Below are 14542 nucleotides of genomic sequence, written 5' to 3'. Positions count from 1 at the left end.
TCAATAGAGCTGGGGTTTTTTCTTAATTTTTTTCTTAATGTTTATTTATATTTGAGAGAGACAGAGACAGAGCATGAGCAGGAGAGGGGCAGAGAAAGAGGGAGACACAGAATCTGAAGCAGGCTCCAGGTTCTGAGCTGTCAGCACAGAGACCGATGCAGGGCTCAAACCCAAGAACTGTGAAATCATGACCTGAGCCGAAGTCGGATGTTTAACCAATTAAGTCTCCCAGATGCCCCAAGCTATTTTTTAAAAAAAGAAAAATCCTTGAGCTGTCTGTATATCCCTTGGGTAGTCTTCCAGTCATTTAAATAGCAAGAGTTTAGAGCCAATAAAATCCACATAGAAAAATGATTAATAACATAATCATTAAATTCAGAAAGATACCCAGGTTTAAACTTTGGTTTCATACTTAGTGTGCAGTTAAAATAAGAGACTCTTTTTTTTTTTTATAAAATTTTTTTAACATTTTATTTATTTTTGAGACAGGGAGAGACAGAGCATGAACAGGGGAGGGTCAGAGAGAGGGAGACACAGAATCTGAAACAGGCTCCAGGCTCTGAGCTGGCAGCACAGAGCCCGACGCGGGGCTCGAACTCACGGACCGTGAGATCATGACCTGAGCCGAAGTCGGCCGCTTAACTGACTGAGCCACCCAGGTGCCCCAATAAGAGACTCTTTAATACAGAGAACAAACTGAGGGTTGCTGGAGGGGAGGCAGGTGGGGGGATGGGTTAAATGGATGACAGGCATTAAAAGGAGGGCACTTTTCAGGGTGAACACTGGGTGTCATAGGTAAGAGATGAATCACTGGGTTCTGCTCCTAAAGCCAAGACTACACTGTATGTTAACGAACTTGAAATTAAATTAAAAAGTCAGTTATGTAACATCACTGGGCATTAGCTTTCTCAAGTAAGGTGGGAATAACAATACTGCCTTGTCCAGAAGCAGGGATGGAAGCAAGATTTTCACTCAAGTAATACACTGTCGGAGCACCCTAGGGGGAAAGAGGTTAGTGAGAATGTGGACCCAGCTTAGTTTCAGGTGTGTTTCCTCTAGGAAATCAGTCAGCCATTGGCCAAAGTCTGAGGAGACCGTGTAGGAGGGCGCAGTCTTCCAGGCTGGTGGCCATCAGGCATTTGGTGGCCACCACTCATGGCTACTGGAGGAGGGTGCCCTTGCCAGGAAAGGGCATCTGGGTTGGGCACTACCAGCATTTCCTGCTCTCTCCTCCCCCACAGTATTGCTACAGGACGACAAACGATAACACATGACACACAATCATTGTGAAGGGCTACACGGTGCCTGGCACGTAAGAAGTACTTTATAAACAGTAGCTATTTTTTTTTTCCAGGGCATAAAATATCAAATACACAGACAATGAAATGAATTACAAATATTGTGTAACCCCATCCCATAAGACAATCTTACCGTGCATGATGGTTCTTCATCAAATACATATGTGTGATTTATTGAGCACGCTTCGTGACGAGGTGGTAAAGGAGTAACTTTCAGTGGGCTTGTCCAACCTGAAAAAAAAATAAATGTATGTACTTTGGGTTTTTAAAGGTGTACTAGAAATCTTTTCTTCCGCCAGAAGTATTTCCTATTAGAAATGACGTTAATTGACGTTTCGGTGGAATACCTAACAACTTTTCTCAGCAGTGAGAGCTGAATTTCCATCTTAGGGTAATTATAACGATGTGGAATTACTTGGTATGTATCACTCATTACTAGAAGAGGCCTGTTGGGTACCATGAATCTGCAGATGAGTGTGCGGTCGGGGACGGTGGCCACACAAAGGAGTCTAGTTACCATGTAGATAACTTACCTAACTGATAGAAGTTCTAAGACACTAGCAAATACACACACAGACTTCAACAAATATCTACTGCGCCGTAAGTGGAAATAGATACGCAGAGACGGAAGAGGGGGTTCCTGGGTTTGAGGTGCTCCTGAACAAAGAGCAACGACAGTCGTGTAAGTAGATCATTGCAGTGTCGTGTAGCAACTGTAAGGATAGTTGGGCTCTGAGCTCTGTGGGCGTGTGGAGGAAGAATACTGGCCCAGCCAGACTGTGGGGAGTTGAGACTATCTCCCCGAAGACAACTCTTGATCTAACCTTGACAAAGGGGAAGTCAGAAAGATTAGAGTCTGAGAAGGCCTGGACACACCACTGCTGACTTGGAAGACAGAGGACGCCTCGTGAGGAGGAGCACAGGTAGCCTGAGGGAGCAGAGTGTCCCTGGCTGTGACAGCTCTGATGCCCGGAACCAGATTCTGAACAAACTGAATGAGCCTGAAGTCGATTTTCCCCAGACACTGTAGGCTTCAGCAGTTAGATCCTGAATAGAAAACCCAGTTGAGGGGTGCCTGGGTGGCTCACTCAGTTACGCGTCCAATTTCAGCTCGGGTCACGATCTCGCTGTTCATGGGTTTGAGTCCCACGTCAGGCTCTGTGCTGACAGCTCAGAGCCAGGAGCCTGCTTTGGATTCTGTGTCTCTGTCTCTTTTTGCCCCTCCCCTGCTCTCTCTCTCTCTCTCTCTCTCAAAAATAAACATTAAAAAAAATAATTTAAAAAATTGAAAAATTAAAAAGAAAGAAAACCCAGTTGAGTCTGCCTAGACTTTCTCACAAAACTGGGTGCTAATAAATGGGTTTGTCAGGCTGCTAAGTTTGCAGCACTTTGTCACCGCAGGAAGAGAAAATACAGAGGCAGAGGCAGAGGCAGAGGCAGAGGCAGAGGCAGGAGGTCAAGGCCAAGTGAGAAAGGTCGTGCTGAAGCCCATGGTTATTTCCATTTTGAGAACAAGGATAATTCTGTCGGTGACAGCCAGCTGGCCAAAGGAAACCCTCCAGAAGACCGTTGTGCCCACTGCAGCAGGATGGCACTCTGTGGTGTCCTTCCGATTTGCTGTCATTGACCAAAGAGGAAAGTAGGAAAACAACAAAACCTAAAATGTGATTTTTAAGGCAGAGTAGGAGACAGGAAACAGGACAATGAATCTCAGCTGCTCACATCAGGGTCGCTACGCTCACATCTAAGTAAGACGATGGCATTGCCGTTACCTTGTTTCACACTCTGCGGCTGCAGAAGAAACCACTCCAAAACCTAGTGTCTTAAAACAACCATTCATCATCTCCCAGGACTCTGAGGCCAGGCAGGGGTTGTATGTCATGTGGCGTAGCTTGGGAGAGCTCATGCGGTCCCAAATCATCTCCCTCACATGGCTGGCCAGTGGGAGCTCAGCTCGGCCTGCTGACCAGTGCCTTGTTTGTTTGTTTGTTTGTTTTTCCTATGGGCCCATGCTGGATTTGTCACCAAATAGTCACTGAGAATCCGGAGGAAGAATCCCTAGAGGACTAATCCCAATGTGCAAGTCCTGAAGTCAGGCTCCACTTACATCATGGTTGCTAATGATGTCTTGTAGGCTAGAGCCCAGAGACAACGTGGGCAAGAAACAGACCTCATGCCCTGGTGGGGGAAAGGGCAGGCACACACTGAAAGCAGTGAGCTGCCAAAGGCCACATTCAGGAGCAGCGATCACACACCTTTTCTTCATTACGCATAGTCTCATTTCACCACTTTCATGCCACCAAACAAGTATCAAGTCCCTTGTCAAGGAAGATGTTGTATTAGTTCTTCCCTTGTTAGAGATGGGACATGTCTGCGACTGTGATATGGTCATTGTGAGTTTTGTGCAACACATGAAAGTGTATGAGTTTGGAGGGGTCTGCCACAAATGGTATTTTTCCATAGGACCTATCATTTTTATCATAAAATACTTCTATAATGTGATGGTTTTAAAGAAACAAAACCTTAAATTTTTCTTAATGTTTATTTATTTTTGAGAGAGAGAGAGAGACAGAGACAGAGCATAAGCATGAGCAGGGGAGGGGCAGAGAGAGAGAGAGGGAGACACAGAATCCAAAGCAGCCTCCAGGCTCTGAGCTGTCAGCACAGAGCCTGACGCAGGGCTCGAGCTCACCACCGTGAGATCATGACCTGAGCCGATGACCTTAACTGACTGAGCCTACCCAGGCACCCCAAGAAACAAAACCTTAAAAAAAATATTTAAGGAGTATTCTCTGTATATTTTTTATCTTTTTTTTTCTTGGAAATATTTATTTAGTTATTTTGAGAGACAGAGTGTGCAAATGATTGGGGGGGGGTGGTGAGAAAGAGAGAGAGAGAAAGAGAGAGAGAGAATATCAAGCAGGCTCCATGCTTAGGATGGAGCCCAACTTGGGGCTCTATCTCATGACCGTGAGATAATGATCTGAGCTGAAACCAAGAGTCAGACACTCAACTGACTGAGCCACCCAGGCACGCCTGTATATTTTCTTATTTATGTGTTTTCCTCCTCTAATGGCTAGAGATGTGTTTCTTCAACATCTAAAATATCCTTGGTAGTGGTCTTCTCTGAAGTTTCTTTCTCAACATAGCTAAAGGTAGGTCAATTTTGTCATTCTCAAAGAACCAATTTAAGGTTTAGTTGATTTTTCCTGTTCTTGTGTTTTCTACTTTATACTTTATTTATATGCACCCAACATCAGACCTTCCAAGTACATGGGCAAATACTGACAGAATTGAAGGCAGAAATAACTCTCTAATAATAGTTGGGGACTCCAACATTCAACTTTAAATAATGGGGAGAACAACTAGACAATGATCAATAAGGAAACACAGCACTCAAACAGTAACAATTTGACCCAAAAGACATATACAGAGCACGCCAACAGAATACCCAAGCAGAACACACATTTTTCTGAAGTGCACATGGATATTCTATACAATGGATTACATTGTAGGCCACGAAACAAGTGTTCATAAATTTTAAAAGACCAAAATCATACAAAGGTATATTTTCTGGAGTAGCCAGATTCTGAGACAGAAAGAAAAATGGTGATTGCCAGGGGCTGGGAGAAGAGGAGGAGATAAGAAGTTAATATTTAATGGGTACAGAGTTCAGGGTTTTTAAAAAAATTTTTTTTAATGTTTATTTATTTTGGAGAGAGAGAGAGGGAGGGAGAGAGAGGATGGGAGGGAAAGACAGAGAGAGGGTGACACAGAATCAGAATCCAAAGCCGGCTCCAGGCTCTGAGCTGTCAGCACAGAGACCGATGCAGGGCTCAAACCCAAGAACTGTGAGATCATGACCTGAGCTGAAGTTGGATGCTTGACTGACTAAGCCACCCAAGCGCCCCCAGAGTTTCAGGTTTTTAAGAAGAAAAGACTTAAGGAGATGAATGGTAGTGAAGGTTTCATAATAATGTACTTAATGCCAATAAACCATGCACTTAAAAATGGTTGATTATTATAGAGCAAAGGTTTGGATGCCCCCCAAATTCACATGTTGAAACTTTTACCCCCAGTGTGATGGTATTTGAAGGTTGGGCCTTTGGGGGGTAATCAGGTTTAGATAAGGTCTCGAGGGTGTGGTTCCCATAATAGGATTACTATCCTTATAAAAAAAAAAAAAAGAGGAAGAGAGACCAGAGCTGTCTCTCTCTCTCTCTGCCAAATGAGGAAACAGGAAGAAGCATGTCCTCTGCAAGCCAGAAAAAGGGATCTCACCAGGAACCAAATTAGCTGGCACCTCTATCCTGGACTTCCCAGCCCTTAGAACTGTGAGAAGTAAACACGTCTTGTTTAAGCCACACATCCTATGGTATTTTCTTTTAGTAGCTTGGGCTAAGCCGGTGGCTAAAAAAGGTAATAAGATATACAAGGAGTTAGAAGTATTGATATTAGGAAGCTGAATGTAGGAAAATCAAAGATGTGATACAGGCAACCTCTATTTTCTCTGTGATAAGGAAGATGTGTCATCTGTTGTAATTAGAGGCAAAAAGACCAATGAAGGGTTTGAATATAATTAGGATAAGTTTAGAATACCTGACTAGTATATGATAAAGAAAGCCAGCTAGGAACAAAAAAGTATTGAACCCAGTTAAATGTCTAGACAAAGTCGGAATAGGGCAAGAAATCGGCAATATAATCTTTTACGATATTGTTTTGGTATTTATGAACGCCCACCGAAAAGCGTACTGGTGTGTGATATAATTAATTCTACAAATATGTCCTTTATCAGAATGTATTCGACATTATGTGTATTTGGGTTTGCTAAAAACTGAAAGTACTTACTAGTGATAATTAATGATTATTTCCAAGATCTACAAAATCGTTGAAAATTTGGACAAATTATATCAAACCCAGTCCACAGCTGGCCGGTATTACTCCTTGAAACTCTAATAGCCAATATTAACAGCTACTATCAACTGAATGCTTGAACTGGGTTCCAGGAATTTTGTTTCGTGCTCTACATGTCTTAATTCATTTAATCCTAATGATTTTATAAGAGAAGTACTCTTATTGCCAAGGAATTGAGAATTCTGGACTTTGTAAGAGCTAACATTTATTCGTCCATTCCTTTATGCCAGATATCTTTATGCGAATTATATTAAATAGTCCTCATTATTACCTTATTAAATAGTACTAGTATGTGAATTTATATGTATATCCACAGGCATAAAGAGATTAGCAACTATTCCCGGATGATAGGGCAAGTAAGCCTTCTCTTAGGATTCAAGCCTAGACAGACAATTGAACTCTGTTGTACTGATTCGGGCAGTGAGTTCTACACTTGGTTCTGAACTGTTGGTGCAAAGTCCGTTAACCCTATTTTAGTTTTAAGTTAGCTTCGATGAATTATTTCCTCAACGTGTAATTTGTTGGAATAATGTTCCAAGAGTCCAAGCTTAGAAAAACCTAATGAAACAAACCAAAAATACGGCTCTTGAAACTTACACTAGGCTGGGGTTTACTGCTTGTAAGCAAAGTGGTATACTTGTCTAAAATAGGACTCTTATAAACAACTTCAATTCCTTTAAACATACTCTTAACAATGACTATTATTTTACACGGAAGCATCAGCAAAAGATTGAGCTCAAGCTCTTTACTTGACAGAGTCGAAAAATAGTCACTAGCTCTGAATCAGTGAGATGTCCTGTGTCTGCACGACAGACCCGAACTCAATGGTTCGGGGCAAATTACGTTAGCTTCCAGTCTAGATGGCATTTCAAGTGGATTGTAAAAGACTTACTTCTTAAAATAGATTGCTGGAACCTCATTCACATTCTTTACTTTTTTCACTCATATTCTTTATGTGGAAATGCCAAACTAGAGAATTCCCCCAAGCCCGCCTGCTGAGTCCACAGCTGAAGCACACGTGAAAAAGCCTAGCTCTTATCGTCTGCTTCTCTCTCTCCGAACTGATCTTTCTTACTCTGTGTGCCTTTGCTTTGCAAGTGTTTCTCACCGTTTCTTCACCAAGCCTGTGACACTGTCTGCGAGTTCTTACAGAGAAACCATAAAGTGTATAGCTATCAGTAAGGGGTCAGTTCTGTATCCAAGGCTACGGACGGATTGTTTCTTACCGGACCCCCAGATCGACTTCCAACTACCTTCCCATTTCATTTTGGTTCTTGGGACCTCTTTCATAACCATCAGCAGACGTTTTTCAAGGGAGAGAGACAGATAAGGAGGTATGCTATACAATCATCCAAACTAAACATACATTCTCTTGTGGAAAAATTAGGTTATCTACATGTCTAGAATAAATTCTCTGATATACACTTTGTGTTGGCCACTTATCCTAATTAAGGCACGTTTTAAAAGCCATTTTTTTAGGGGCACCTGGGTGACTCAGTCGATTAAGCATCCAACTCTTGATTTCGGCTCAGGTCATGATCTCACAGTTCGTGGGATCAAGCCCTGTGTCAGGCTCTGTGCTGACAGCATGGAGCCTGCTTGGGATTCTCTCTCCCTCTCTCTCTGCCCCTCCACTTCCCACACATGCACTCTCTGTCAAAAATATATTTAAAAATACATTTTCTTACAAATAGGTTTATAAAAGGCTTATCATTCTTACTACCTTTTCCTTACCATCTATAATTTTAAAAAATAAGAATTCCTTATTCTGTATAATTTTAAGTTTAAAATACTGAGTCTTATATCCATGCTCTTCTCTCTCGTTTGAATGTTTAAAAATTATAAAGCCCAGGGGCACCTGGGGGTCTCAGTCGGTTAAGCATCGACTCTTGATTTCAGCTCAGGTCATGATCTCATGGTTTGTGGGATCGAGCTGCAGGTCAGGGCTCTGTGCTGACAGTGCAGAGCCTGCTTGAGATTCTCTCTCTCTCTCTCTCTCTCTCTCTCTGCCCCTGCCCTGCTGTCTCTCTCAAAATAAATAAACATTAAAAAAATTATAAAGCCCATGCCACTTTATTTACCTCCAAGTCGTGCTCTGATGGAAATGTCCGGTGTTGCCCTGGAATCCCATCTCCTGTCTTGTTTTAGTTCTTCTAATAAAATTTTTTGCCTTTTCAGTGTTGTTTGAAATCCTGTGTCTGGCCTGGGAACTCGATGCTGCGGTTTCACGTCACTGAAATCCACCAGGTTTGGTATGGTTCTGCCAATGCCAGGTTTTAAATCAGCATCACCACCAGGACTCAAAAACCCTGAACAGGGATCACCCAAGGGCACATCATCCCGAAGTGGAAATAGTGGATAATCTTGCCCATATGGCGGGGGATAAGGATAGTGTAAATGATAGTCTGGCATGACTGAAGGGGGATAAGGGTGAAACTTAAGAAAAGTAGGATTGCATTTCTTTTCAATTCTGCCATGGTCATGTCTGTCCTCGACGCCTTTCACAAAAGGCATGTTCATTTTTCTTAAGAGATTGCAGTAGTGCGGGTAATCTACATTCTCAACAGCCTTTGCTCCTGGAAGGATGGACCTTTCAGAAATACTGATCTTTCCAGGTGTGCACTGTGAATCCATATCTACGCTCTTTAGAATTTTGGCTGACTATAAATGAAGCTCTTCTGATGACGCCTTTCTCTTTTACTATAAAACTTACTATTTCCAATAATTGAGGATTGGTTAATCTAACCTAAAGTTGTTGATTTGGTTTTCTAAATGTTGATAGAGTAGGTTTTCTTCTTTTTTTTTTAAGGTAGATATTTTTTCCCTACCAAAAGAAGTAGATAGGGCAGTAAGGGAGGACAGAAAATAATAGAACAAGAGAGAGTCCTTGTTGCTTGGCAACAGCTAGAACTGTAACACATTGGACCAGTTAGTGTATATGTCATAATTTAATTCTTAGGAAAGACAAAAATGGCCTTGTTAGTAGTGTTTTCATGATAGTTTCCTCCCCACTGCTCAGGAAAATGGTGCTCAGTTGTCACTTATTTCTAAATTTTTCCATAACTTGACATTTTATGGGTAAATGATATTCAATAAAGAGTTTAAAGCAGCTAATCAACTGACAACATATTTTTAAAATCTGGGGCGCCTGGGTGGCTTAGTCGGTTAAGCGGCCGACTTCGGCTCAGGTCATGATCTCACGGTCCGTAAGTTCGAGCCCCTCGTCGGGCTCTGTGCTGACAGCTCAGAGCCTGGAGCCTGTTTCAGATTCTGTGTCTCCCTCTCTCTGACCCTCCCCCGTTCATGCTCTGTCTCTCTCTGTCTCAAAAATAAATAAACGTTAAAAAAAAAGTTTAAAAAAAAATTTAAAAATAAATAAATAAAAATGAAAAAAAAATAAAATCTATATCTAACTAAAATTTTTACCTTATAGACCTAATAAATTATAAAACTCACTACCTGAATAAATGTAAATGTAAAGCAAAAAATGAACATGTATTATATCATAGGTAACTCAGTGCACATAATTTTTAAGAAACATAAGTAATTAAAGTCAAAGCACAAGTTCATCTTTAAAATATCTATTTATTTTTTTGGGAGAGCACCAGCAGGGGAGGGGAGGGACAGGTGGACAGAGGATCTGAAGCAGGCTCTGTGCTGACAGGCTGACAGCAGTGAGCCCGATGTGGGGCTCGAACTCACGAACCACAAGATCATGACCTGAGCTGATGCTCAACTGACTTGAGCCACCCTGGTGCCCCACAAGTTCATCTTTAAAATACACTAAATTATTTTGCGTTTTGCTACCAATGTACAGAATAGGAACAATGGAATTTTTCAAAGCATTTCTGAAAAACAGAGTAAGATACCAGTTATTAGCTCACATACGAAAAAGGACACCATTATTGTTAATGGTGTTGGTCATTTAAAAGCTCATTTCAATGAGATAATTTGGTCTTGTATGAAAACTGTTGCCACAGGAATTCCAAATATTGGAATTTGGGCACAGGGTTCACAGCATCCCTAATGGAGAGAAAAAAAAATGCAAGTATGAGTGAGAAAGCTACTTTCATATTTCTTGCAATCAGCTTTCCATCTTCATAATCACACCACACATTAACTACAACCTCCAATATTACATCCTACTCTCAGGTTGAATATTAGGAATTTACCCAGTAGAACAAGGTAGGAGGGATGATGAACTGAAACAAATTCTCAATGGCAGAAAACAAAAGCCAATAGCAGCCACAAGTCCAGTTGGCAAAAATCATATCTTTCAGGTTTACCAGTTTATAAAAATTAAGAGGAGTTTTAACAGGGCATATACCAAGCCATAGTGATTGGGGACACTATTCAGTAAGATACAACCAAAATGCTGGCTGGATCCAAATCATACTGAAACATGTTTGAGAACACTAAATTTAATTCAAACCTGTATATAGATTAGAAAGTCTTTTGGGGGGCAGCTGGATGGCTCAGTTGGTTAAGTGTCTGACTTCGGCTCATGTCATCATCTCATGGTTCAGGAGTTCAAACCCCAAGTTGGGCTCTGTGCCAACAGCTCAGAGCCTGGATCCTGCTTCATATTCTCTGTACCTCTCTGTCTCTGCCCCTCCCCAGTTCCCACTGTCTCTGTCTCTCTCTCTCAAAAATAAACATTAAAAAAAGTTAAAAAAAAGAGTGTTTTAAAAAAGAACTAAAAACAAAGTTTCTAAAGATGTAAATCCACTCAGTGAAATAAACTGTACTGTATACAGTTTACCAAACAATTAACACATGCATAAAAATAGCCAGAAAACTCAAGGAACATCCTGGTGCTTTTCCAGAAATAGCCTTTGTTCCTTTCTGCTTTGTTCTGCTTTCTGCTTTCTCCCTGGACCCCCCTCCCCCTCCCCCTCTTTTTAAATTTATACCTATTTGAATGCCTACTGTATGCCAGGAACTGTCCTAGGAGTGAAGTTAAAATGGTGGCAAAACAGACAAGAGCCTAACTACGAATATGTAAATCAGGGCAGCTGTAAGACAGCAGGGGGCAGTGATATCTGTGATCAGAACACTTGGAAAGGCGTTAAATCTTTGGGATAACACTAGCAACCAAGTGAGGGGTTTAGGTGGTTAGGCGGTTAATTTTAAATCCCTCCACTGGAGCCCAGTATATCAAGGGACTGTTTTCCGTCCACTGAGGAGCATTCATTTCTTCCTGTTAAAGCGAACACTACACGTCACTGTTAGACACTGTCCTCAGTGGCTTATGCTTCATTCATTGATGTGTTTGCATCAACTGCATAAGATGTATTTCTGTCGTAGCGCTGCTCCCGTTAAGTGACTCCTTCCAGCTGCAGAAAAGCTGGGCGCGATTCTCTTAAACACGTTGCGGCCATAAATGCTCATAGGTGGTGTCACACACTCTCCTGAACTTGGGTGATAAAACACAATCTTCCAGGCTCAGTGCAGCACAGAAGTCAACCTCCTCTAAGGTGGTTTCCTCTGTTCTTCCCACGAAGCTTCTCTCCGGGGCTGCGAGGTCTTACTTTCGATCCCACCTGGTGCGTGTGCACTTCCCTCCCAATCAAGCGCCATCTGTCCATCAAACACCGGCAGCTGACATTCGACACCAGGCTGTCCTCGGCGGGTGGTCGTGCGTCCCACTCACTCAGTTCCCACCGCCTGCTGCCCAGGGCTGGCCCGGGTGCTGAGCCTCACGAGGCGGCCTCGCTCGGCCCGCCAACGCGCACTCAAAGGGAGGGGCGCGGGCGGGGGGTGGGGGGCGGTCCGCGGTGCTCCTCCCGCTCCAGAACCTTCAGCAGGGCGCTCCCCCTCCCCACAGCTCCCCGGGCGGCGCCGAGGTCCCCGGGGCGCAGCCGGGGCGCTGCACGGCGGGCGGCACCGCGCCCCAGAGGTTGGCGTCGAGGGACGCTGGCCACGCGGCCGGCCCGGCCCCGCCCCAGGCCCCGCCCCGCGGAAACGGCGACCCGTCCTTCCGGCCTCCCTTCCGGTTCGGGCCGGTGGGCGCGCGCCGCTTAACGACCTTCTGCGCCGACGGTCGGCAGGCGGCGGCGGCGAGTGGATGGAGGCCTCGGGCCCCGGCCGGGCGCGGCGGGGCTGGCGGCGGGCCCGGGCCGCGGGCTCCCCGCTCTCCCGGGCCGCGGTCGTCCTCCTGCTCTCCGCCTTCGTGGCGCGGGCGTCCTCGTCAGGTGAGGCGCCGGCGCCCGGGCGGCGGGCTCCCCCCCTCTCCTCCCCGGGTCACGTGCGCCCGCCGAACCGAAGAAACTCCGGTACCGGCCAGGGTGGGGGGTGTGTTTTCGTGGAAACCCGCGGGGGAACGCGCGTTTGCGCGGGGCAGCGGCTGACTCCGTACAGGCAGCAGGGCTCCCGGGTTTGAAGTCAGATGGGCTGTGAAGCAGCTCCCCGATTGGCCCCGGGCGGTTGTCGGCCCCACAGGGGGTTGGTTGCACACGGAGCTTTGTGATCATCCGTGGTCGCGGGGCTCCATCTACTGGTTTTAGTCGTAAAACGGGGGAGAGACTGGGATGTTCAAGGGTTTGACGTGTTCCCGCCGCCCTTTGTCGCCCTCTTTGTGCCCCAAGAAGTTCCATCCTGTTTTCAAAATGTTATTTCGGTTATTGGCCAACACAAAAGTGAAGCGGGAGTTTCAGCCAGTGTCCTGTAACTGGAAAGGTGGTGGCTGCGTTGTTTAGCCTTCAAATGTTGGACTCTTTTTTTTTTTTTTTTTTTTTTAATAAAGTCTCTCCCAGAATCGAATAATAAAAAGCACAAAAGGGAGTTCCTTAAAATGCTACAAGTTGTACAAAAGAAGAGAAATGAGAAAAGAAGTCCTCCAGGAATGTAATTGTAGAGGGACTGTGGAGGAAGGCATGGGCTACGGAGGAGAAAGGAAAGAAATGGAGTGAATAGACATTCCGAGGTATTCCAAAGTCTAGGCGTCAGGGCTCCTAAGGTTCTAGGATATGTAAGGAGTAGTCCGTAACCTTTAATTACTCAGTAGGAGAAGGATGCTTCTTGACCCTGACCCCTGGTCTTAATGCTAGATGTGATGGGGTGTGTGTGAGCTACCTGTTGATCCGATGACAAGATCAGACCTGAGGATAGAATAAATAGAACAAAGCAGGCAGTGTCTAGTACGTAAGCTCTGAATAGAAAAGACTGATACTTACATAGCATCTGATGGTTTGGGTTCAGCCCCTACAGTAACTAAATCTGCAGTTCAGTCCCATTTTGCAGATGAGAAAACTGAAGATGCTAGAGTTTAAGGTGCCTTTCCTAAGACCAGTAAGTGGTTTTCTGACTTTGAATATCATACTTGTTTCTTTGCACTCTCCTCCCTCTCTGTTAAATGTTTTTGGGTATATGCCTTACTGCGTTTTTTTTATAGTGCTCCTACGACTTGATCAGTGCACACTATTATGCCCATTTGCTCATTCAGCAACGACTGAAGAACATCAGAATATATTGTACGCAACTATTATTATTTAGTTTGTACCATGTGCAAGATGCTTGGTACTGGTTCTTCATAGGTTGACACAAACATAGGTTCTACCATCGATGGAGTCTATAACAAGAAAAATCACATGTGTACATAAAGAACTGTAATACAATGTACAGTGCGTGTCATTGAAGAGGTGCTGGTGATGGAAGCGAGGGAAAGTAAGTGATCAGGACATACAGGTTTCAAGGAAGAGGGACTTGTGATTTGGGTCTTGAGGCGTGGGGCATTGGGACTTTAAAAACAGAGTTTTCTGAGTGGATGTAGAAAAAAACCAGGGATGAGATATAGTAGGGGGAAGCAGCGAGTAGAGTAATTTCGCTGGCATCTCTTCAACCGAGATCAAATATACTCTACTAAAGAATACCCTGGAATTTCTAATGAAGCAGATTGCTGATCGTTTGTTTTTGTTCTTGATAGTTGGATATTTGATTCGATTACCAAGAGGTTTTCGCTTGACCCAGGATACAGTGAAAATAGTGGGATCGTCAAATTTTCCAGGTATTAACGAATAGATGTTCAGTAATTTTAAGAAAGTATTTATCATTTGTTTAGGTTTTATCAATCTCGTCCAAAAGGCTAATGTTGTCCAGACACCCTAGTCTCCTAAGGCTCTTTTCCTTCTATGGAAATGGATTTGAATTGTTTCCATATAGTTTTATTCATCCAGGTCTGATTCTGTTTGCTGTAATTGCTTAAGTGGGCCAAGTATACTTATTTCTAGAAGTCATGTAATTAAAGTTGCCTATAGTGTTTCTGCTTGTTATTGTATAATTTTAGCCATGATATTAAATGTATGCAGTTCAAATATGCTACAGTTTTTTCA

General features: G+C 43.7%; 2 protein-coding genes across 5 annotated transcripts in view; one reads left to right on the top strand and one right to left on the bottom strand.

Annotated features, from left to right (window-relative positions):
* The window catches only part of SPMIP7 (sperm microtubule inner protein 7), a 58819-nt gene extending 49489 nt beyond the window's left edge, over positions 1-9330 (bottom strand). Inside the window, exons 1-2 of one of the 2 annotated variants that reach the window (XM_060632082.3) lie at positions 8294-9330; positions 1432-1529 (exon numbers count right to left, since the gene is read on the bottom strand). In XM_060632082.3, coding sequence (XP_060488065.3) covers positions 1432-1529; positions 8294-8846 — 651 coding nt within the window. In that variant the 5' untranslated portion in view covers positions 8847-9330. The remainder of the gene's footprint in view (positions 1-1431; positions 1530-8293) is intronic. The other variant, XM_060632083.3, reaches the window with a different exon arrangement.
* A 2877-nt stretch (positions 9331-12207) lies between these two features.
* ZPBP (zona pellucida binding protein) overlaps positions 12208-14542 on the top strand; it is a 114528-nt gene continuing 112193 nt past the window's right edge. Inside the window, exons 1-2 of one of the 3 annotated variants that reach the window (XM_060632085.3) lie at positions 12208-12406; positions 14137-14217. In XM_060632085.3, coding sequence (XP_060488068.3) covers positions 12280-12406; positions 14137-14217 — 208 coding nt within the window. In that variant the 5' untranslated portion in view covers positions 12208-12279. The remainder of the gene's footprint in view (positions 12407-14136; positions 14218-14542) is intronic. The other 2 variants (XR_009609921.3, XM_060632084.3) reach the window with 2 other exon arrangements.

Source organism: Panthera onca, chromosome A2 (genome assembly GCF_046562875.1).
Source record: "Panthera onca isolate mPanOnc1 chromosome A2, mPanOnc1 haplotype 2, whole genome shotgun sequence".
Taxonomy (NCBI): Eukaryota; Metazoa; Chordata; class Mammalia; order Carnivora; family Felidae; genus Panthera; species Panthera onca.
This window is presented reverse-complemented; position numbering and strand designations above follow the sequence as displayed.